The sequence below is a fragment of the Conger conger genome, chromosome 3 (assembly GCF_963514075.1).
Source record: "Conger conger chromosome 3, fConCon1.1, whole genome shotgun sequence".
Lineage (NCBI taxonomy): Eukaryota > Metazoa > Chordata > Actinopteri > Anguilliformes > Congridae > Conger > Conger conger.
The window spans coordinates 34,657,802-34,683,770 of NC_083762.1; the positions used below are offsets into that span (position 1 = coordinate 34,657,802).

At 38.9% G+C, this 25,969-nt stretch overlaps 1 protein-coding gene across 2 annotated transcripts; it reads right to left on the reverse strand.

Annotated features, from left to right (window-relative positions):
• Positions 1 to 535: 535 nt before the first annotated feature.
• On the reverse strand, positions 536 to 23,837 carry LOC133123708 (interferon-induced GTP-binding protein Mx1-like). Of its 2 annotated transcripts, none has more exons than XM_061234186.1 (14): positions 23,773 to 23,837; positions 15,824 to 15,888; positions 15,493 to 15,689; positions 15,241 to 15,378; positions 10,875 to 11,029; positions 10,066 to 10,204; positions 9,028 to 9,226; positions 8,602 to 8,680; positions 8,097 to 8,219; positions 7,597 to 7,729; positions 7,093 to 7,251; positions 4,200 to 4,276; positions 3,457 to 3,666; positions 536 to 1,770 (listed from the first exon to the last, which is right to left on the reverse strand). In XM_061234186.1, the coding sequence occupies exons 2-14, from the start codon at positions 15,871 to 15,873 to the stop codon at positions 1,546 to 1,548; spliced, it is 1,884 nt and encodes a 627-aa protein (XP_061090170.1). In that variant the 5' UTR covers positions 15,874 to 15,888; positions 23,773 to 23,837; the 3' UTR covers positions 536 to 1,545. The 2 variants fall into 2 exon arrangements, with proteins under 2 accessions (XP_061090170.1, XP_061090171.1); XM_061234187.1 differs by lacking the exon at positions 23,773 to 23,837 and adding an exon at positions 16,411 to 16,532.
• Positions 23,838 to 25,969: the final 2,132 nt, after the last annotated feature.

A 25,969-nucleotide genomic window follows, 5' to 3' on the forward strand; every position in this document is an offset into this window, starting at 1 on the left:
TTGATGTCCAATGAATAATGGTGCTCATGGTACATGCCATCAATTCTATGCATTTTTACTGTAGGGATTTGGAATTATCGCCATTCATTTCAATACATAGCACCATTTAAAAATCTATTAAAATTTAAATGAAACGGTTTCCAGGTAACACAACCACATTTATTTGACCAGCTGAAGCTATGTTTTGAAATGGTTACCCAGCTTGACCAGCTCAATTTGTACATTCAAAATATGATTGTTGTGCCACCTCACCTTCAGCTTTGGTTGTGCTCATCCAGTTAGTTATCAAATTAAGATGTAAATCACGTTCTTCACCGCACCTCTCACAGTAAAGCTTGGTTGGAGAAGCCATCCGAAGATAAAACATAACTATTTAATTTGATTATTGTGTGACATTAAATCTTTTGGTTGCTGGTTGTAGTTTCCTCATTGAAACTGATACATCACAACAAGTGTTAAATCAACATTTACAGAGTACATGGCCTCTATTTGACTGCTAATATTAATCTATAATATGAATGAATAAATGAATGAATGAATGAATGAATGAGTGAATAGTTTATTGTCAGGTGTCATGCATCAGGATACACAGCCCACACGGCTAGCAAGACCCTCATATACAATCTCACATGCAGTAAATACATTCACCAACCTGTCCATATACCATGGTTTACGATCATACCTATAGGCATTCCTAAATATGCACATACATATACATACAGTAGTGTGCAGTGATGATTATACACCACCACGTTTGTCTAAAAGGGGTCCTAATATATTACTTCTTTAAAAAAAAAGTTTAAAATGTTTTGGTGAAAATGTATTGAACAATACTATTGTAGGCAATGAGAACAAAAAAATCATTCCCACAACATTGGGCTAATAAACAGAAACACTGAAAACGGAAGACTTTTGCATAGCATGAATGCAAATGATTGTTGATGCTAATCAATTTTTTTAAACTGGTTTGAAGCAACAATATTCTGCAAAATGACTTCTGATGGTCAGTTGTTCCAGTATTTAAGGTAACACAAACTTTGAGCAGTGTCACAGTGTTAAAACATGATGGCACGACGGAAGGAGCTCTGTTTCCTTATTTTCATCTACAGGAACCAATATTACATGAAATAAATATTTGAATAGTACTTGGTTTCTGTTTAAGTGTATAATCATTACTGCACACTACTGTATACTCACAAACATGTACACATATGTATTGTAAGGGTAATTTTCTCAATTGATTCTTAATTGGCAATGTGTGTTAACATCAATCATGTGGTCTTCTTTATTGTATTAGTGGCTGTCCGAGAATAATAATTTCCTCATGAAATGCAGTCAATTACTCTTCTTGCAAAAACACACCTGAGCAGATGAAAGCCTGTCTCTGTTTAACTCAATTTTAACTTAATTTTCAGCCATCATGCAAAGTCTGGACTTTCCCACATTCTACAGAAATTTGAGAAATCATGAAGCTGGCATGGGAAATAAGCATGTGCGCAGATCTATGTACAAATAAGGTTGTTGTGATGCAGTGCCATCTCTTCCTCAGAAGAAACTGGAGAACTTTTTCTGGGCCAGCGTGAGACGCTCCAGGCGGTTCTGCATTTCGATCCTCTTGCGGCTCAAGTCCGACTCCTCACGCAGGATCTCGTTGACATTGCTTCCATCCATCAGGTTAAGCATCTCCCTGCACAACATCCGGCCCGACTGCTTCAGCAGGAAGAAGCGGATCAACATCGGCACCTGGTCAGCCAGCCGCTGGACGACAATCTGTAGACGCAGAAAAGGGAGGAAGAGATATTTTCCGGGATTGTAAATTGACAATATTTTATATAATTTGCGTATTTACAGTACTGTGCAAAAGTTTTAGGCAGGTGTGAAAAAATGCTGTAAAGTAAGAATGCTTTTAAAAATAGAAATGTTAAGTGAGTGAACAGAAGAAAAATCTAAATCAAATCAATATTTGGTGTGACTGCCCTTCAAACCAGCATCAATTCTTCTAGGTACACTTGCACAAAGTGTAGGCCTAGAGTCAGGTGTGTGATTAACCAATTATATCAAACAGGGGCTAATCATCAATTTAATATGTAGGTTGAAACACAATCATTAACTGAAACAGAAACAGCTGTGTAGGAGGGTTAAAACTGGGTGAGGAACAGCCAGACTCTGCTTCCAAGGTGAGGTTGCTGAAGACAATGTCAGAAGTCATACACCACGGCAAGACTGAGCACAGCAACAAGAGACAAGGTAGTTATACTGCATTCGCAAGGTCTCTCCCAGGCAGAAATTTCAAGCCAGATAGGGGTTTCCAGATGCTGTCCAAGCTCTGTTGAACAAGCACAAAGAAACGGGCAACGTTGAGGACCGTATACGCAGTGGTTGGCCAAGGAAACTTAGTGCAGCAGATGAAAGACACATCATGCTTACTTCCGTTCGCAATCGGAAGATGTCCAGCACTGCAATCAGCTCAGAATTGGCAGAAACCAGTGGGACCCAGGTACACCCTACTGTGCAGAGAAGTCTGGTCAGAAGTGGTCTTCATGGAAAAATTTTGGCCAAAAAGCCATACCTCTGATGTGGAAACAAGGCCAAGCAACTCAACTAAGCACAAAAACACAGGAAACGGGGTGCCGAAAATGGCAGCCGGTTCTCTGGACTGATGAGTCAAAATATTTGGCTGTAGCAGAAGGCAGTTTGTTGACCGAAGGCCTGGAGAGCGGTACAAGAATGAGTGTCTGCAGGCAAAATTGAAGCATGCTGGAGGTTCCTTGAAAATTTGGGGCTACATTTCTGCAAATAGAGTTGGGGATTTGGTCAGAAATAATGGTCTCCTCAATCCTGAGAAGTACAGGCAGACACTTCTCCATCATGCAATACCATCAGGAAGGCATCTGATTGGCCCCAAATTTATTCTGCAGCAGGACAACGACCCCAAACATACAGCCAATGTCATTAAGAACTATCCTCAGTGTGAAGAAGAACAAGGAGTCCTGGAAATGATGGTATGGCCCGCACAGAGCCCTGATCTCAACATCATGGAGTCTGTCTGGGATTACATGAAGAGATAGAAGCATTTGAGGCTGCCTAAATCCACAGAAGAACTGTGGCTAGTTCTCCAAGATGTTTGGAACAACCTACCTGCCGAGTTCCTTCAAAAACTAAAAATAAACTATTAACATTTCTATTTTTGAAAGCATTCTTATTTTACAGCATTTTTTCATACCTGCCTAACACATTTCCACAGTACTGTATATAATTATGCCCAATCCTGGACCATGTCTGCTTTTAATTAAAAAATAATACATTTAAAATAAATATATTCAGTGGAAAAAACACTTTCTGTTACTGCCCATTGTCTGAAGACCCAATATACAATCACAAACCATTTTTTTAAAAAGACTCCAGAGATGTCTATATACAGCTGCTGTTCTAACAGATGTTCCTACTCTCACCCACCTCGTAGTAGGCCTTGAGCATGTCTGGGTAGTTGGATCTGCTGCCAAATTCTCCGCAGTTATCCTCTGAGGCCTCCTGGTTAGCAGTGTCCTTCAGGGTTTTGTAGTAGATGCTGTCCTGTGTATAGACCAGCTGCTCCATTTCAAATTGTTCCATGATCCTCTCCTCTACCAGGGCCTCCTGTGTTGATTGTATGTTGTCTATCTTGTTCTGGGGACGGTGAGGAGAAGTTAAAATAGCAGGAGAAGATGCAATCGGTTCATAGAAGAGATGCCAAAAACATTTTAAATCTCACAGCCTCACAAAATAACTACCCTGAGGTTTGACACCTTTATCCAAAATGTGTTACAGTCTGCAGTGCAGTAGCTTGTTCGCACACTGACACAAGTAGCATGTCTAAATTATGGCAATACATTATGGTTTTATAACGCATAAAGTTATTGTTTCATTCCATACATTTTTAAAGGAGTAACATGGTGATTGAATGTGACACTTGCCAGTTGTCTTAAAGTATTATTCAGTCATTTAAATGTATTAAGAAAATGATATTTCAAAGCCTAAATTTCCGACTATAAAAGTTCACCCAAACTGTCTAGGCTTGGTAATGAGAACTCAAAAAGCTACTATCAATAGCTAAGGTAACGATGGTCAAAAATAGCACACCTTGTGGCTCTACAGGACCAGCATTGGCCACACCTATTCTAAGTTTATACAAGCAAGAAACGGCATGTGATGCTATTTACCGATGAAACACACTGAAGATAAGGATAATTCATGAAGCAGGTTTTAGCCACGTCGATGAACTGCTTCTGGACTGTGTCTGGTATTGAAACAAAAATGAAGGCAAAACATTGAACACAAAAGTAACATTTTCAACCCCCCACCTTGCAATCACGAACCACCCATACATGTATAACAATGTCACAGGTGCAATCCATGGAATTTCACTGGGGATATAGCGTATCTTGGATAATATGAAAGAACTATGAGACAAAGAGGATATGACATGAATATGACATGAATATGTGTTTAAATCTAAACTATTTTATTTTTTGACCACCATTTCTGATGTGCAACTTTGGCGCCATCTGATGTGTTGTAAGGGAAATTTTATGCAAACAAAAAAAACACGAATAAAAGAAATTGATGCTGGAGGTTGATTCTGCTACTCATTTAAATGCACATTTTCAGAATAGTAATGGTCGGCAAGTCCATTTTTTTAGCAGGTGCAAGAGGGTCAATGATTTTTAACCCAACCCAAAGTAGATGACCTTTTAATAACAACACCTTTCAATTAAAATTTCCACTGTACATTTACTGTTGTTAGGAATGTCAGAGGTTAACGTGAACTGTTTTTCCCAGTCGGATGGTGCTAATTTGTTCATTCTAAAATTATGTGAACGCAGCATTGGGCTTCATTGCCATGGCTTTACATTACATTTACAGCTTCATTAGAAGATTTCAGGCATGGCCTCACTTTGTTTGAGGCTTGTGACACCTCCTTCTGGCTCTCTGCAAGGACAGTGAAAACGTAGCTATAAGCTATTGCTGTCACCCCCTGGTAGGAATCCATATAACGACATCTCCTATGATTTGCCAATGCGTTCCTCCAGCCAAATACAGCAGCAGCTTGTTGAAATAATCACGACGGGCTTAGCAAATTAGCTAGTTCAATAATATAAATACAGATACATTTCATAAAAATACATGAAAGAAAAGTTGCTAGCGAAGTAATAATATGTACACATAATCTATGGTTGGCGGAGCTGAAACGGTTGCCTTGCAGACATCACTGTGGGAAGGAAAGTGCCAGATGTGAAACCATTTTCTTTTTACCTGTTGCATAGTGCGTGTTACTTGAGAAAGTACAACAGCTAGGCTATATTGCCGAGCTTTAGTCTTCCACAGCTTTGACAATGAAACTGTTTACACTATGGAAATAACATACACTGATCAGTCAACCACCTGCTGAAACCAGTTTTCTTGATGAAAAATGCTTTAAACTGTGTACACTTGTTTATAAACACTTAATATTTCATTATATGATATGCGTACTTATATAAGCAAATAATCATAAGTGAATTGCATTCAAAAGTTTAATTTAAATGGAAGTCTTGTGAGCTTTATGTATATATATATATATATATATATATATATATATATATATATATATATTTATATATATAAATATTTATGTTATTTTATTGTCCAGTCTCACCACGTTTTTATGTTTTATTTCTTGTTACGTTTCATTTTCATGTCATGTTACGTTTCATATTTAGTTCTTGTTACGATGTATTTTCTATTCCTCTCACGTCACGTTATATAGTTTATTCATGTCACAGTTTTGCAAAATTGTTATGTCACGATTTATGTTTCATGTTATGTGGTTCTGTTCATTGTTTAGCATACACTTTTTCGTGTCTTTCCGCAAACCTTTCTCTCTCCCTTGCTGTCGCTCACGCTTCCCTAATTGTTTAATTTTCCCGTGTCAATTTACTAATCTACTAATGTTAGATCAGGATTGGGTAATACTAACATTCTAACCTGTTTTCCTTACGTTTCCTGTGCATGTAATTTACTAATTTACTAACGCTAGGGCAGGATAGGTTTATTTATTTCAATTCGCATGCTGCTCACAAGCCAATTATCTGACCTGTCTACTCCTGCATAAAGTTCAGTTTCATGTCATGTCTTTGCGAAATTGGTGCCTCCTGTTAGTCAGTGCACGTTTGAGTGGTTTTGGCAAGCAATTGTCTACCTGTTACGTGCCAAGCCTGTTTATTGACCAAATATTATTGACTTTTGTTTTGTTGACCACTGCCTGCCTGTACCACAAACTCTTGCCTGCTGTCTTTGTGCTTTTGCCCCGCAGAGCGGACTTCGGTCTTGACTCTTGCACCGCCTTCGACTCCGAGCCTGCCTACCGTCTGTCTGCACTTCTGCCCCGCTGACAGCTTTCATGGTTCCTGGATTTTTTGCATGGTTTACCGATTTTGAGACTGCCTTCTCCCTCGGTACTGTACTTTGGTTTTTGGCTGGATTACCCGTATATGAACTTTGCTTGTTTTCTTCTACGTTCATTGGACAATCCCTTATTAAAGCCCTGACGGGGCTTCATCACGCCTTTGTTTGAAGTTGCTTGAACTTCAATATCAGCTTCAAAGAAGCTTTTTTTTCTTTTTGACTCCCTTTAAAAAGCTGAAATTCAATAGTGTTTTAGGGGCGTCAATTTATTCTAATCAAATAAAAAAACACAAGCTACATGTGAGGAAAACTGATTTTTCTCTTTTGAATAATAAAAATGACACACATACCCCAGCAAAGAGTGGGCTAAAAGTCCTCTGCATCAACATAAAAGCCTGATATAAAAATTATAGGAAGCGTTTGATTGCTGCTAAAGGTGGTGTAACCAGTTATTAAGTTTAAGGGGGCAAATGTACATCTGAATTTTAGGTTATGAGTATGAAACTGTGTTTTTATAGGTTAACACCGATACACATATTATTTAATAGACGTGTATGTATATTTTTGGCATAAATTATGACCCAAATTAGCTTACCAGAGGAAACGGGCTCATACACAGCAGAACATCATCCACCTGAGAGTGGATGCAAACCGATAAATGAGCATTACCTCTGATGCTCTTCATCGTGTCTATAGCTGGCCCCGTTAGCTCCACCACCAGCTTCTGGACGACCATCTCAAATACACTGTAGTTGCTGAACCCAGGCAGCTCACGACGTCTGTGTTTCCGGTCGTACTCCTTCACGACTTCATGCACCGTTTCGTGAACTAGAAGCATGTAAAATTAAAAATACCATGAGCAATGTGTATTTTACAGGATTAGTACAGAAAGAAGGCTCTCTTCTATAAGTGCTATAATTTGCTAGTTTTATAGCCATAGACAAGTTTCAAAATATCTATTTCAAACATAGTATAAGTGTTCAATGTGCTGAAACTGCAGTTCTGATTTATGATATTTAATGTCACAAACATGCAAGTTACTTTTTGCCAGTTTTTTCTTTTTTACATATCTGGAAAGATCCCTCAGGCACATCACAATAATGCTGCTGCAGTGTCATGCGAATGTTGGTTAAATCTAAGTCTTTCTTTATAAATAAGTCATGAACTCCATACATCTTTCTTTGGTGCCATCCAGGTGATCTTTCCACTTTTGAAAGTCAGATCGGAGCAGGATGAACAAGTTCTCTTGGATGACAACCTCCCCATTGGATAATCGGTTTATCTTGTCGTTGAACTCTGTTAGTGTCTGTAGAGACAGGAAATTAAATACAAAATAAACAACTGCATCTGCATTTTGACTGGATTTAGTCAAAATCTGTAATCCATGTTTAAAAATCTACTTTTCATTTTGCTATTCCCTTTCTATTTAGATTTTTGAGAACCTTTAAGGACTTGAACTTGACTTGAACCAAGCTCAGTGAGTTGGGACTTGCCCTTCATGATTGGAACTTGACTTGAGACTTACTTATGACTTGCATAACAGTGACTTGTTTACAACTCTGGCCTGTTCACAGATTACGCTGGCAGAATGGGGGAGGGGGGCAAAGGAGCAGGGGCTTGGGCCCTACCTGTTCACGTGCCTGAGAGGGAGAGTGACGTATGCGGGTACTTACATCGATGAAGTACATCTTCCTCTGGTGGGGATCCAGAGGGGGCCCACTTGGAATCAGACTCAGCATCTTCCTGGTGTCCCACAGCTGCTTCGTAATTTGCTCAGAGATGAGAGGGAGGGATTTCTAGAGTAAAGGGAATGAAGACACCAGACAGTCACACATGTTCATTACCATGAGAACGACACACTCTTGCAAAGTTACGATATTAACTTTCGTATACGTATTGGTCTTATTGGACAATTTAAATATTTAAATATTGTTTTTTAATATTTTCTTTTAATTGCACTTTCTGTGTTATTGCAGTACCTTGGCAGTATCATATATATATCCAAAGGTAGTTGGGAACAATTGCAATTCAGGTTGGAAAGAAAAGCATCATGCAATGAGGTTCTCCAGGACCCATTTTAGGATATTGAGACAAATAAACTCTTGGTGTCAAATGCATTGGAGTGACTAAACATTGAATGTCGTCAAGCAGCTTGCCAGGATGACTGGAAAAACTCACTTTTATGTGATCCACCAAGTCTTGGGTCAGTTTTGTTGCAAGACACTCTGTGCTGGCTTTCTCCTCATGCAGAAGGCCACTGTGAAAATAATCCATTTAAGTTCCCAAATGAAAACATATGGTACAGGAGTGTGGACAGTTTTTAAAAAAATGTGTTTGAACAAACTTCAAATACAAGACATAAGCTTCAATACCCATCATGATTTACCCAACATCATTTACCATCCTCTGCTCTTCCTCTGGCCACATGACCGCTTTACCTCTAGTCTACTGTAAAAGCTACCAGAAATCCAGAGGTATCCTGTTCATGCTCATCATGGTGAGGTATCTCAACAAGGCCACTATATCCCTCAAGTGGACATACTTATGGTGAGCTAAATAGATGAATGCAATGTAATCAATGTATTTATTGTTCTTCTGTCATACCTGAAGTACTCATGGCGCCTAAAGAAATCTTTCTCTGCTCTGGTGGCATCAGACAGGGAGATCTTGTCATCAATCTGCTTCTGGCCCCGGCACTTCACAATGATGTAGCCCTTGCTGAGTGGGATCACTTGGTTTCGGACAATTTCTAGAATATTCTTCTCTGTCCCTTTATCAACCAGGTCTGGCTTGGTCAGAATTGCTTTTCAGAGAAACAAAAAAATCACCATGAGTTAATTTCCTCAGTATTCGAGGATTAACATAAAATCTTGAGGAAAACATCAGAGTATAGTTCAGGTGACAATGGCCCTTTCACTGTGTTGTCAGAGAGTCACATGACTGTAGAAATACTGCAGAATAAAGTGGAAGTTCATTTTTGTTATTCAAGGATCAAATTTCCTTAACGTACCCTGAAAGTTCAGCAATGTTCTCTTTCGGTACAAATGAGTACATTTTCCAAGCAAAAAAGGAAGAAATTAATTATATTGATGGCTAGGGGAACAATTTCATGTACCTATAGAGTACTGGCCTTGCAACAAGCATTTATACCTTTTTCGGCACTTTTTGTACCATTCTTCCAGAGAGTTTGGAATGTACTATGTATTTGTTCCTTAGACAAAACATACATAATGTAACCAGTGCGTGATAGAAAGACTACTGTATGCGGAGGGTACTATTATAGTAACATATTTTCTTTGCTGTCATTATACCTGCTAATCAAAGTTCATGAACTTTCTCTGTTGTTGAAAATTGGAGCTTATATTAATTTACATTTAGGTGATTTCTGATTTCTTGGCCAACTTTATTTGCAGATTTTTTTAAATCTAAAATGTAATTATTAGTCAAGATCACACATTTTGACTGAATCCAGGCCAATATTTAGTAATAATGCAAAAATCCGTTTTTTTAGTATTTTTTTTCCAGTATGCTGGGGGAAAAAAAATTAAGAAAGTGAAACAGGAATACTTGAAAAGGACACACAAATCTGAAAACAGTAAGGTAGTTCTACATATGTACAATCAATCTTCCTGCTTTTCTTACCGAGAGTCCTTTTCCCCTCAGGATCAGCTTCCTGTGCCATCTTCAAAGCTTCAGTTGTTGCTATGTCAACATTACATGGAACCACAACTAATATAATGGTTTCACTCTTCTGAATAAAATTCAGGAGGAGAGTTTTGATCTGAAAAAATAATAATAATAACAGTAAACTGTAAGCCCTTTTCAATTCATAGTTCCTCCCATTATGAGGCTGAGGAATAAGGAACAGACATAGGCTACACAAAAAGCTTACTGAGACAAACTGTTTGGAACCTCACTAAGAAGAAAGAGAGCACTCTTTTATGATTGGAATCATTGTCTTGCTGTGGGATGAAGCACTGTCCTATGAGGTTGGAGGCATTAGATTGAACTTATAAGATAATTCTGTATACTTCAGAATTCATTCTGCTGCTGCTATCAGCAGTTTCATTATCAATGAAGGCAAGTTAGCCAGCACCTGTGGTAGCTATACATGCCTGAACTATAACACCTCAGCTTTGGTTATTGGGCAGTTCGGTCATCAACTGTACAGATCTTCCATGGCTCACCAGCCCCATTACAATCACAGAGCTCACTAGTGCTGGCAGTCTTTTAATGATGTTCCAAACAGTTTATTTTGGTAAGCCTGAGGTTTGGTCTATGTGACTGACTTTGGCTGCTTGTTTTCCTCATTTCTCAGCCTCATAGTGGCTTACTTGACTGTCCTTGGCACAACTCTGGTCCTCATGTTGCAAAATGCTGAAAGGCATTCAAGACTAGATTAAAAGAAATAGTAGAATTAAAAATATGTAATAACCTTGCTCTACACTCACCTGATCTCCAATGTCATCCGGCTGACCTTTAACAGGAACCCTGGCAATTCCAGGGAGATCAATCAGGGTGAGATCACACACATCAGGAGAGCTAATCTCCAAAGAGATGAGCTCATCACAGATTCCCACCCCTGCCCCAGCCAGCTTGTCCTGCGCTGTGAACAAAGAAGGGAACGTGTGTTATTTTTGTACTGTTTCCAAAATTGTTGGTTAGGACTCAGGTCACACAGGTGCATCATAAGGGTTACATCATAAAAATAGATTAGTAAACACACTCCAGAAGCAGCCATGCAAGCCCAATCCATGACACTTTCTCCAGCTTCACAGATCATCTTTTATGCTTTGGATCATGAGCAGATCCATTCTTTCTCCACATTTGGCCTTTCAATCACTTTGGTAGAGGTTAATCTTTATCTAATATGGTCCATAAAACTTAGTTTTTGTGGCTCATCTCTATACTTCTTTGCAAATTGTAATCTCGCCTTCCGATTCTTACTACTGATGAGTGGTTGTATATTGTGGTATAGCATCAATATTTCTGCTCTCCAAGTTTTGAGTCGAAAAGGCAAAGAAAATAATCAAAAACCAAAGAAACAGAGGCAAGCTCTGAAATCAAAATAAAAGGGTGTTGTAAGAATCAGGCATACTTAAATCTCGGCACTGAATAATGATCAACGTTCTGACAACTAACACTGCAGAGACTTTTTAAATACATGAGGGAAGGTGACAATCTTGGTGGGTCTCGGGAGAAAGGTGGGTTAAACAAATAGACAACAGGTGGGAAATATAATGGGGTAATGATACAATAACAGGGGGAGATGAAAATGTGGACTGGATGCACGTAAACACACGTAAAACATACGGCTCCAGATTAGGGAGTAAATATTAGCATCGAGTGAAGACGTAGTGATAGTAAGAGACAGGTACGAACACTTCGCTGAAACTAAGCAAGTAATCAGTGATAGCATAGGAAGGCAGAGTTATAGAACAGTGTGGAAGACTATAAGATTACGTTAGTCAGTTTGTAACGTGATTAAATCTAAACTACCCAATTAAAGTGACTGTTAGTTTGTTCGTTAGACAGACAGTAAGTGTATTAATCGGTTCAGCACTGTACAATATCTAAATTAGAAGTAGTTAGTAAGAATAGTCCTTTACAACATTTAACTATCGAGAGAAGCCGGAAGTAAGGAATGCGAGGCTGGAAGACAGGTTGAAAACTACCAAAACCACCCAGTGAAGCACGCAGACAGGGGAGTGACTCGGGCTCAGAAACAATCAGTCGCAGACATGACAGGGGCTCACGAATGCAAGGACTGTAATGGGAAAAACAACCAGATATGAATAAATGACCAATAAATAACAAGAATAAACAATAATAAACACTAAGACAGACAGAATAGACTCATAACAGTTTCTTTTTCAGGACATTCCATTGTGTTGTACAAGCTATCCCCAATGCTTGTGTAATGGCTCTCATTGATTTCCCCTCTTTTCTAAGCTTCAAAATGGCTTGCTTTTCTCCCAAAGGCAGCTCTCTGGTCTTTTCTAACACAAATGTAGTATTCACAGACAAAATCTAAGGAACTAGGAAATAAAAGCTGAAATTTGAATCTGTCATCTCATGTGCATCGTTTGACCTCAAACTCAATTGTTCAGTGTACAGCAAAAACAAAGGAATTGACCTTGCTGTTCCAATACTTTTTGAGGGGACTGTATATGATTAATGATTTGATGTGTAATGTGTCCATGGTGATGCAGTTTTACACCTTAAAACTGGGAAAGTACAAGAGAGGAGCAAATACTGGGAAAGTACAAGGGTAAGAAATTGGTACATTCCAGGCAGGCAGTGCCATATCCCAGCAGTGTATACGGTATGCGCACTGGAAAACTTTACTTTCTGATGAGTCATCATCATCGCCACCACAGCTAAACAGACCTTGGCTGAGTTACTGAAAATTAACATGGCTGGGCTAAGATTGGTACTAAAACTAAGCAGGGTTAGGCTTGAATGGACTGAAGCTAAGCAGCTTGGTAATTAATTATATACAGTGCATCAGGAAAGTATTCACAGCGCTTCACTTTGCCCACATTTTGTTATGTTACAGCCTTATTCCAAAATGGAATAAATTCTTTTTTTTCCTCAAAATTCTACACACAACACAAGTTTTTTTGAAATGTTTGCAAATTTATTTAAAATAAAAAACTAAGAAATCACATGTATATAAGTATTCACAGCCTTTGCCATGAAGCTCAAAATTGAGCTCAGGTGCATCCTGTTTCCACTGATCAACCTTGAGATGTTTCTACAGCTTAATTGGAGTCCACCTGTGGTAAATTCAGTTAATTGGACATGATTTGGAAAGGCACACACCTGTCTATATAAGGTCCCACAGTTGACAGTGCATGTCGGAGCACAAACCAAGCATGAAGTCAAAGGAATTGTCTGTAGACCTCAAGACAGGATTGTCTCGAGGCACAAATCTGGGGAAGGGTACAGAAAAATTTCTGCTGCTTTGAAGGTCCCAATGAGCACAGTGGCCTCCATCATCCGTAAATGGAAGAAGTTCGGAACCACCAGGACTCTTCCTAGAGCTGACCACCCGTCTAAACTGAGCAATCGGGGGAGAAGGGCCTTAGTCAGGGAGGTGACCAAGAACCCGATGGTCACTCTGTCAGAGCTCCAGCGTTCCTCTGCGGAGAAAGGAGAACCTTGCAGAAGGACAACCATCTCTGCAGCAATCCACCAATCAGGCCTGTATGGTAGAGTGGCCAGACGGAAGCCACTCCTTAGTAAAAGGACTTTGCCAAAAGACACCTGAAGGACTCTCAGACCATGAGAAACAAAATTCTCTGGTCTGATGAGACAAAGATTGAACTCTTTGGCGTGAATTCCAGGTGTCATGTTTGGAGGAAACCAGGCACCGCTCATCACCTGGGCCAATACAATCCCTACAGTGAAGCATGGTGGTGGCAGCATCATGCTGTGGGGATGTTTTTCAGCGGCAGGAACTGGGAGACTAGTCAGGATTGAGGGAATGATGAATGCAGCAATGTACAGAGACATCCTGGATGAAAACCTGCTCCAGAGCGCTCTTGACCTCAGACTGGGGCGACCGTTCATCTTTCAGCAGGACAACGACCCTAAGCACACAGCCAAGATATCAAAGGAGTGGCTTCAGGACAACTCTGTGAATGTCCTTGAGTGGCCCAGCCAGAGCTCAGACTTGAATCCGATTGAACATCTCTGGAGAGATCTGAAAATGGCTGTGCACCGACACTCCCCATCCAACCTGATGGAGCTTGAGAGGTGCTGCAAAGAGGAATGGGCGAAACTGCCCAACGATACGTGTGCCAAGCTTGTGGCAGCATATTCAAAAAGACTTGAGGCTGTAATTGCTGCCAAAGGTGCATGAACAAAGTATTGAGAAAAGGCTGTGAATACTTATGTACATGTGATTTCTTAGTTTTTTATTTTTAATAAATTTGCAAAAATTTCAAAAACTTCTTTCATGTTGTCATTAGGGGTGTTGTTTGTAGAATTTTGAGGAAAAAAATAAATGTATTCCATTTTGGAATAAGGCTGTAACATAACAAAATGTGGGGAAAGTGAAGCGCTGTGAATACTTTCCGGATGTACTGTTGCAACTTGACCATTCTTGGATTGTTTCTGAAGTGGAGTGGGGCTTGATTAGTACTATAATGTGGCACTTTTTATGTGCACAGTCTACATCCTACAGAAAAGAAACAACAGCAAAGCACAACACTATAAAAAACAGTTACTTCTGCATGCATGTGGTTCCAATAACTATACTGAATGCAGCACCTTAATCTAATTGGCCTCTATAGAGTACTACTTTTCTGGTAATCTGTGCCCAGACAATTTATATTAGAAAACCTCAACAGCAACGTCTCATTCCAAATATAATGCCACAGTTGCTTGTGAACATCAACAAAGCTCAATAATAAACATTTTAATCCAGAGGTTTAGCCAGTTTTCTATTGCACTTGGCTTGCATATTGAAACATCAAAATGTTCATTAGCCAGCTGTGAACTTTAGTTTGTGGAATTGTACCAAGACATTATAGGAACTCCTTTAGGTCGTAATGTCGGACTACAAAGAACACGTTGCCCCAAATTACTTCTGAGAAAATTAGTGGTCCATAGAGGCCCAGTATATCACATTAAACTGCATCTCAGAAAGTCATGAAATCTAGAAAATGTGTCACATCTCAGCAAAACTATCTGAATGGATAAATGTGGATGACTATAATGTGGTAATTGTTGAACACTCCTGATCGCAAATAGATTTTTGAGTTGTCTTACCTGGTAGGAATGTACTATAATAAAGAAAATAGCACTAACCATCAGCCACATACTCTTCCACCAGTGATGGGTCATCAAACTCGATTAACTCATCTTTGTAGGAGATAATGGCCTTCCATTGGATCCCTCCTCTCAACTTTCTCATCTTCAGCGCAAGAGGACAGCGGGTCACAATTCCTGGAGAAGAGGTGAAGAGAATTTCAAGACATGGGATCCATGTTTTAGTGTGTCTGTGTGTGTGTGTGTGTGTGTGTGTGTGTGTGTGTGTGTGTGTGCTTGCACACATCTCACCGCTCCCCCTGGGCAGTGCCACCCCAGACAGGGCCTCCAGTACGGAGCTCTTCCCAGAGCTCTGGTCCCCGATCACAGCGATGGTGGGCAAGGCCAGGTCCTTCTCAATGCCGATCATCCTGAGGGAGTCAATCAGGTCTATGTAAGGCCGCACCCTGTCATCCAGGTGGCTGTGGAACACTCCTTCCATTGGCCGACTGAGAAGGAAATAAGCAGAAATAAAAAATGATAAAAGTGACCATTTCTACAGTGGCAGACAAAACATCAGCATTCTAGAACAATTTTGAAAATAATTTGTTGAGGCAGGACAGGGAAAGCAAATGCCCCTCACCAGTCTTCCACTGCAGCACTGGCATCTTCATAGAATTCTGTCTTGTCCATTGGTAAAAACTAAATCTGAAATGTAAAGAACATGATGACTGTCTGCTCTCACCGTTTTAATTGCAAACTGACTTTATAAATATTAATTCAGAAATTTAATCCTGAAATATTGACTGTGCTGGACAGCAGATGTTCGAAACTTGTGCATTCGCTTGTGGAAGAATTACAACAAATTAAAAAATATATTGAAAAAATCCCTTTTGAATATTCAGAGATAATGACCAAACATGACCAATGGAACAAATTGTAGCTGAGCAAAAATAGTATTTTATTTACATTTAGGGAAAAGGGTTTGTCTGCTGAAACTCATTAAATGTGTCCATTCCAAAGTGTAATTTCCTTTACCAGAAAAGTAAAGCATCGAAGTAGAAATTATTCTACTCATTCAGAAATTATTTGTCCAATGGACACAAGCTAACACTTGATTTGAGTTGCAGCCTTATGTTGCTGCAGCCTTATGTTGCTGCCAATTAATTAATGAATCATTCTGACAAAAACACGACCAAGTGGTATAAGAAATAAAGCAGAAATACTTACTGTAACGTTCCTTAAGTTTTATTTATTCATTTATTTATTTTTATTTTGGAATCTGTAGGCTACTTCAATCAAGTATATATCTATCTATGTAGCCTAGTAGCGTACTTTCATTTTTACTTAACTTGGACTACATTTTGAGAATACAATTGACTACTTTCTCTCAGTTACAATTTCCCAGACCACCTTTGTTACTGGCTAACGTTACATAATAAAGAATATCTACACCCACTGAGCGATGCACGGATGTCCGACGATGAGAGAGGGAAGCGGAGCTGGGATATACTGTAAATGTCCGGTCTTCCCTTGCAGACTGGCAAACTTAACGGGCGCTTTCTAGAAAATCTACAATTAATCAAACCAGCAAGGGGCTCATAAGGACTTCCTGGGAGTCTTCCAGAGACTTCACCGGACTTTGCCAGTGGGATTGCACAATAGTCATAGCACTAAAGATGTGACGATATGAAAAAAGTCAAGGAATGCCAAAAGAGAGAAAATAATAACAGAATCAGGGCGGAAAAAAACAACCAAAGAAGGTCTCCCAAATGTATGTAATAGCCAACATAATTCATAAAACCGAAATGTATACTTTATTCACAGACATTGATTGATTTATTTTTTATTTTAAGTTATTTAAAAGGGCGTCGTATCCGGCAAGATTACTGAGGTCCGAAGTCCAGTCTCCTTAGCGCATTTCGTATCACTGTGCCCTCAGCCCGACGCTCTTGCAGACTCCACGTAATGACGCTGACTACTTCAGTCAACGTCATAATAGATTACGTACAATAATATCAAAGTTCGCTGGTTTGATGTCGCTGGAGTAGGCTAAGATGATTTCTAAATGTAAGGGTCCGTTTTGGGTTTGGGTCCGTGTATCGAACGGCGTTATCACGTAGGCTACGCGCTCCTACATAGGCTATTGCCACAAAACCATAAACAAGCATATAGCCGGTCCTTAAAACATTACTCCGGAGATATTAAACCTAATTTCTCTCTTGCAATGCCCAGTCGAGATGGGCTCACTTAACCCTCCGGCCTTCAATTTGTAATTTACATTTTTATCTTTACGAAAAAGTAGCTAGCTATTTAGGCTATTTTTAAAACATGAAACTACATCACCTTGCTTTATTTTATGTGTGGGACATATAGTAGAACACATTTCAAATGTATTTTTACACTGAGTCTACACATTTATATCTGAAAATTGAACAGAATGCGGTTTTAGAAGAATGTTGTTGGCGCTTTTCGTCGATAGACTGAATGTAACCTATTCGTTCGTTACAAATAATGTTAATGTCAACTATATGACATTATAGCATTTTAGCTAGCTAACAAACAGTGCCACTTACTGGGCGAACAGGGTTTTGAATAATTTAATCATGAATGGCATACATTTTATTCGGGCAGTTACTATATTATAATGCACAATGGAAACGTTTTTTTTGTGTGTTTTTTTTTATCAGCGTGGCAAAACCAAGAAGAGCTGTTCTTTAATTTGAGTAGCTCCTGGACCGCGCCATCGTCTCTCACAGTTTAACTTGAGAATGAATACAGGTTTGTGTTTAATAAAGTTATGGAAAATGCTGGTCGTGAAGCATTGTGGTTCGTATCCACATATAGTGACCACAGTGGTTCACTCGACTTTATGGTGCATTGCGGGCTATTTCTAGTGCCCATTGTTTATTTTTTATTCAGATATTAGAACAAGATGGCTGATTGCAAATCTAGTTTACTAGTTAGTGGAAAGTGAGCCGTTTCGGACACAGCCTAAGAGTTCACCACTGTGTTACACTCCTGTCTGATTAAATATTATTCAGGTGTATTGGAGGTCACGTTAGTTAATGTACTTGTCTGGGGATCCACCCCTGTTTCCCCAGACAAGGTTCATATTATATAATTATTATCAGTAGACTATGTGTACTATGCGAGTTCCACTCAACTGATACAGTCGACTACGCTTGCAGTGCCAGTGGCTATACTGTTGTCGTCAGTGCTAGGCTACGTACCTAAATAAACTGATACAATATATCAGTCCAATTATTGCGATTCGATTACTCTCATATTCCGCAGTTATTTATTTCACAAGAAATAGTGGCTGACATTTAAAGGGACACTCGTAGTCATTCGTTGTAAGCAAATTAATTGATTTGCTTTCAGTGCATTTCCCCAAAATGAAAGATTGATTGATAGATAGATATGTAATAAACCTGGTTCGTTCGTGGGCTGGATTTTGGATGCAAGGTAGCCTACTAACTGATTATTACCAATACTAGTATAGTAGGCTGCAGTACGCCCTTATTATTATATACAGTGCATTTAGAAAGTAATTAGACCCCTTCACCTTTTCACATTCCACGTTACAGCCTTATTAAAAAATAATAAAAAAATTAAATACTAATCAATCTACACACAATACCCCATAATGACGAAACAGGCTTTTCGATTTTTTTTTCCACGTTTATTAAAACTGAAATGTCACATTTACAGAAATATTCATTTTAATGCAACTGTAGGAGCTGTACCACTAGAGGGCAACTTTCTCTCACAATAAAATTATCTGGGGTGCGTTTCCCGAAGCCTTCTTAACGCTACGTCGTTCGTAAGGTATACCTTAAGCTCTAGCTTAAAGTTTCAGCGTGTTTCTCGAAACGTTCTGAGCTAAGTATGCCTTCTGTACGTCGTACTTTCGTTGGGTTGGTCTAGACCACTCTTAGTCAAACCTTAGCGATGCTGTCAGCTCACTCCGCTAGTGGCCACCACTGTTACGACCGCAAGCCTCTGAAATCAGCTGTTGCACTTAGTTACATCTCGATCTGTACACTAATAATTCTACAGTGGTAGTTGGCTAATAATATTACTAAAATACCACATTAATGGGACTGGTTTCATGCAAATTGCACATTACGAAGGATGTATGTTGCACTTTATTGAACATGTTGCCTAATTGTCTTTTAAATAATATTAAAATAATGTTCAGCGCCACATCTAACAATATGTAAGTGATAGTTCGGGGAACACACGTAGAAAAGTGAACAACTTTAGTGAGGTATACCTTAAAGTCTTCGTAAAGCGCTAACAGACACCGTTATCGGGAAACGCACTCCTGATCTTCCTACCAAGTTCAATGCTTCCAACGCGACATGCGGAAACACTGTTCCATTTTCTAATAATGTTTCTGACAGTGGAAAGAGGCACTTTTACAGAGGTTTTGTAGCCTTCTCCTATTTGGTAGAGGAACCCATGGTTGTTAACACCTGACAGAACAGCCACTGCAGTTGGATACTTTAGGAGTTACTTTCGAATAAAAAGTTCCGTCCTATGAATTATACTCTCTTAACTCATTGAAGCCAATTCTATAATATGAATCCAAAAGGTTTCCCAAACATTTTTACATTTTAACATTTAAAAAATAATTTATAAACCGTAAAATGAAAATAAAAAGCAATCTTTGTTTAGATTTTGCAGAAAGGTCACATGTTTAACTAATTTAACCATTGAGAGTTCAGGTTAATTCTAACAGACATTTAAACCAGGAGTACCCAAATTTTTGCATCCCACTGTAAAAAAGCAGACATTTATGGAGCCAATAATGTGGCGTTTTTAAGTTGTAAGCCATTTGAATTTCCCTCCAGGCCTCTCTTTCCCATGGTCGCTATAACGATTTTGGTAAACTTTGGTAAGTTAAATAGATGTTGGTGTTCACAAATCAACTTTGTCTTACATAGTTTAACAGTAAATTGAGAAAATATGATTGTTGCCATTTGGCAACTCTGTAACACAATGGAAAAATAGGTAGGCTATGTCATCATATGCCGATGGAATTAAAGTAATGGATTTCCCCATTGGGATTTTTTCATAGATAATGGCATAATTTGATTGCAGTTATCTATTAATTTGGAATAATGGAATTGTTCAGCATAATATACTTGTTATGCATAAATAACGCATTTACGATTTACAGTACTGTGCAAAAGGTTTAGGCAGGTGTGAAAAAATGCTGTAAAGTAAGAATGTTAAGTGAGTGAACAGAAGAAAAATCTAAATCAAATCAATATTTGGTGTGACTACCCTTCAAAACAAGCATCAATTCTTCTAGGTACACTTTCACAAAGTCAGGGATTTTGTAGACCTATATTCAGGTGTGTGATTAACCCATTATACCAAACAGGGGCTAATCATCAATTTAATATGTAGGTTGAAACACAATCATTAACTGAAACAGAAACAGCTGTGTAGGGGGGTTAAAACTGGGCAAGGAAAAGCCAAACTCTGCTTCCAAGGTGAGGTTGCTGAAGACAGTTTAAAACACCATGGCAAGACTGAGCACAGCAACAAGACACAAGGTATTTATACTGCATTAGCAAGGTCTCTCCCAGGCAGAAATTTCAAGGCAGATAGGGGCTTCCAGATGTGCTGTCCAAGCTCTGTTGAAGAAGCACAAAGAAACGGCGACATTGAGGACCGTCGACGCAGTGGTCGGCCAAAGAAACTTAGTGCAGCAGATGAGACACATCATGTTTACTTCCCTTCGCAATCGTGTCAGGGAGCAGGGACGGAGGACCAGAAGCGACCGAATATGGAATCTTCAAGTTGCCTCCAGAACGTGTGATAACCACTAAAATAATCTAGGGTTCTCTCCAATACAATCTAGGGAAACCACTAGAGGAGAAAGGGGAAAACGGAAAACTGGACAGAAACTCCCTAAAATAGTACCAAAAACCTGGTAGACAAGTCCATTTTGACTTAATTGATGAAAGAAAAATAATAAAGAAAACCTGATACGGTTACCCGAATACAGGGTAACACGCCTTTAAGCCTCTAATGAAATACCAGCCTTAAAGGCTATCTCTACCTGACTCCATGTCTGAAACACAATGTAACACTCAATCACAGAGCAGAGGGACAGTGAGTCTTAAATAGGGTAGGGCGCACAATAAGAGATAATTGGTCAGTAATTAGACTGCACCTGGAAACTAATTAACCAAGGCAGCAATCTGCATGTGTGAGCCCGAAAAACGATACTGCCTGGAAAATGAGTAGGAAAACCCTGACAAATCGGAAGATGTCCAGCAGTGCCATCAGCTCAGAACTGGCAGAAACCATTGGGACCCAGGTACACCCATCTACTGTGCAGAGAGGTCTGGTCAGAAGTGGTCTTCATGGAAGAATTGCGGCCCAAAAGCCATACCTCTGACGTGGAAACAAGGCCAAGGGAGCGAACTATGCACGAAAACACAGAAACTGGGGTGCAGAAAAATGGCAGCAGGTTCTCTGGACTGATGAGTCAAAATGAGTGAAATATTTGGCTGTAGCAGAAGGCAGTTTGTTCGCAGAAGGGCTGGAGAGCGCTATAAGAATGAGTGTCTGTTGGCAACAGTGAAGCATGGTGGAGGTTCCTTGCAAGTTTGGGGCTGCATTTCTGCAAATTTCTGCAGATCGGTCAGAATTAATGGTCTCCTCAATGCTGAGAAGTACAGGCAGATACATATCCATCATACAATACCATCAGGGAGGCATCTGATTGGCCCCAATTTTATTCTGCAGCAGGACAATGACCCCAAACATACAGCCAATGTCATTAAGAATTATCTTCAGCGTAAAGAAGAACAAGGAGTCCTGGAAGTGATGGTATGGCCCCCACGGAGCCCTGATCTCAACATCATCGAGTCTGTCTGGGATTACATGAAGAGACAGAAGCATTTGAGGCTGCCTAAATCCACAGAAGAACTGTGGCTAGTTCTCCAAGATGTTTGGAACAACCTACCTCTCAAGTTCCTTCAAAAAGGGTGTGCAAGTATACCTAGAAGAATTGATGCTGTTTTGAAGGCAAAGGGTGGTCACAGCAAATATTGATTTGATTGAGATTTTTTCTTATGTTCATTCACTTCTTCTGTTCATGCATTTTGTCAATTGATAAAAATAAACTATTAACATTTTTATTGTTGAGAGCATTCTTATTTGATAGATATTTGCATTAGCAAGCTGGTGTACAGGTGTACCTAATAAAGTATTTCTGGGAGAATTTAGCTTGCATGCATGTAGGGTTTATTCAAAAATACGCGTCAATTTTAGGGTAATTGTCCTACTGAACCCGACAGAAAAATGATTTAGGAGAAACAACCCTTGAATTGATCCATCCATATCTGCTGCATATGATATTATCTGACAACAGCATGATGGCTGAGGCTCAGTTGACACCTTTGACCCTTGATGACTTAAAGCTAATAGAGTGTTCTATACTATATCAGCATAATTTACAGTTGAATCTAGTCCCACCCCCCAATTCCCATAGAGATCAAAGAGTTTTAATATCACAACGTGAAAATAAGATATCCAGACTGTGATGATAATGATAGGTCACAGACATCAGGAAGTCATGGCATGCAAAGGATATGCAACCAAATATTTAAAAAATGACAATTTAATCTCTGATTATGTTAATTTGTCCAATTATTTTTGAGCCCCGAAAATTGGGGGGAGACTGTATAAAAATGGCTGTAATTCCTACACCGTTCACCCAATTTAGATGTAAATTCCCTCAAATTAAAGCTGAAAGTCATATTCATTATTTACTTCCAACTCCAATATCCTGTGGTAGACTTCTAAAATAACAATAACTTTGTCAATGTCTTGATATATGGACCAGATCCCTCTACACTTTCCTATTAATCCCTTCCGCTTTTATTCTTAAATCCCTTTTCAGTTAACGTTAATCTTTAACACTAAAATGTCATGCTCGCTTGGGGAATACAGTTATCGATCACATTTACAGAATTATTGGCACCCTTGATAAATATGCACAAGAAATACTTCAAATTAAAAAATAATACCGTTATTGAAATAAACTTTTCCAACCTGTGAAAAATAGTGTGCCTTATTAATGATTCAATGGAATCAACCAGTTTTTTGGAATCAACCAAAAAAATGATGCCACAATTATTAGCACCCCTGGTTTAATGCTTTGTGCAACCACATTGTTTTCCCATGTTTGAACATGACATATAGATAATTATGTTTTGTTGATTATACGCAGTGTTTTTTTTCTTTTTCTTTTCTTCTGTCTTATTAAGAATGCCAATAATTCTGGAACCCACAGTAAGGGCTAAATCAATGTTAATGAAAGATAAAATATGTGAAAATAATATGCAAATACAGAATAATCATATCAAAATGCTACAAGATCACAGGTGGCTGAATAGAGAAATAATGTATTGCATTACTGTACTGCATACCACGATGGAGTCATATAAAGCTTAAATTACAAAGTGTGAACTGGATAGATGCTGCTGTAGCCTGTTGCCTATAATTTAAATATTCTGTTTTCAAAAAGAAACATCATATACATCACTTGAATTGAATCCTTACTTGTCCTCTGGTGCAGGTTTTTGAGCAAGTTGCCTGATTAGATAGAGATGTCTTCAAAGCCTGATCTTCTCTGTGCGGCAGAGAGGAAGTGAAATGTGTTTTATGAAAGAGAAATGGAGAAAGAGAAAATGAAAGAGGGTTAGGTGCATAAATTAATTGCTTGGGAAAGTACATTTTTGAGTAATTTATTTATCGTAAATGACATGAAAGGAAGTCAGAGAAAACCCAACACATTGCATCATGTTATTCTATACGTGTTGCCTACTTTTCTCTACTCTCTTATGGTCAAAGAAAAATTAAGCAGTAAAAAATGTTTTTCAGGGCTTTTGGGACATGCGTTTTGTTTCATGCTCTCTCATTTTAAGAGGGAAAAAAATCTGAAAATCTATACAAAACACCAGAAACTATACAAGTGTGGTATATGTATTCTGCCTGTGGGAAACTTATGTTTGCATTTTGGAAGAAAGAAGCAGTACAATATTTGCTTGCAATTGCAGTAGTCCTCTCGTTGGAGAGGAAAGGTGCAAGATGTTTTTGCTTCTCTCCAGAGAAGCAATTTCCCTTCGTAACGGTAGATCCGTGATTAAATCTTGCCTCAGCGTGTACGATCACTGGTTCGATTCCACCTTCATACTTTTCATTAAAGTTTCACGTGTAGCCTAGTTTTTGTTTTTGTTAGGGATTCATTATCTAATATGTTTTTTTAACGCTCCCCGCTATAATGGAATTATTTTTAGGAGGTGATTGACGTTTATTTTTCCCATTTATGTCTTTGATTCATGCTGTGACAGGATATAGCCTTGCATTCCCCTCCCCCCAAACTTATAGCCTACATTTTAAGTCTACTGGACACCGTATCAGAAAACATCATACTTTATTTCATATGGGCTCCCTATGTGCATTTTACATCTTGGGCAGAGGAACAGTATACGCAAATCTTTGAACTAGTCCTACATCTTTCTCAATGACCCACGACATGCTGTCGATCATTAATTGTCAGATACATTGTACCTATAGAATGCAACTAATTAATTGCCCAGGAAATAAGACACTTTGCAATTTGTTCACATTATTTATTTTAACCTTCATTTAACCAAGGAAAACCAAGTGAGTAATGCTCTTTTCCAGCAGTGCTATGGGATACATAACAATGCGCATATCATATCAGTAGCCTACAAAATATAGAAAAAGAAGAATCACAATCACACAATGGCAACATAAAGGTAAGAAGTTGACAAAACGGAAAGAAAAACGGAATGCATTACAAGAAACAAGAGCCTGTATACGGGTAGGGCATTTTGCACAGTAAGAATGAGTTATAGGACAGCGCGACCATGAAGTGCCTGAGCCTCAAAGTGTTTTGTTTTGTTTTTTTATCTAAAGGGGTGACTATAGTCTTCTTTTTTCAAAAACATCCGTCGTATAAACACATTTGTAGACTACATTTGCGGGTCAGGCACTTTTTACACCACGGTAAAAAAAAAAAAAAAATGTACGTGCGTCGGACCTTGCGTGTCGAGTGTGCTGTGACCAAGACGAAGATAGCAATTATCTTGCATGCACATCTGCCGGAATGTAAACAGTTCAGGACTAACTACAGTTACAATTGTATTAGACGTACAATAACATCAGAACAAACATCTTAAGGTTGGCTTGAAAATCACCTGCCATTCTAATTGTCAACGTAGATCACAAGATTTAGTAGTCTAAGCAGCTTAAGCAGTTCAGAAACAAACAAGCAAATATACTGTCATTCATTTGAAGACGACACTTGAAAATCATTCATTGGACCAACACAATGTCAATATTCGTTCTGATTGTTGATTGGTGAGGGCGGTATAAGCTTACCTCCGTTGGCTCGTCATTTTATGTGTTTTAGCCAATAAGGAGTTAGTAGGGCGAAAAATATAAAACAAGCGATTACATTGACTTGTATGAGAGGGCCCGCCCATTTTGAGGCTAAAACCAAGCGTAGGCATTCAGAACTATTTACTGTTTAACCAATCAATCTAACAGGACACACCTGGGCAACAAGAAACACCTGTCAGTCACATGTTCCGATACTTTTGCTCACTCAAAACAAGGTGGTCTGATACAAAAGGTGATATGTTGTTTAACAACTCTAGATGAAAGTACAAGGAAATAAATGCTGAAATTCGGATCTGTCATCTCATGTACGTGTTTTGACCTCAAACTC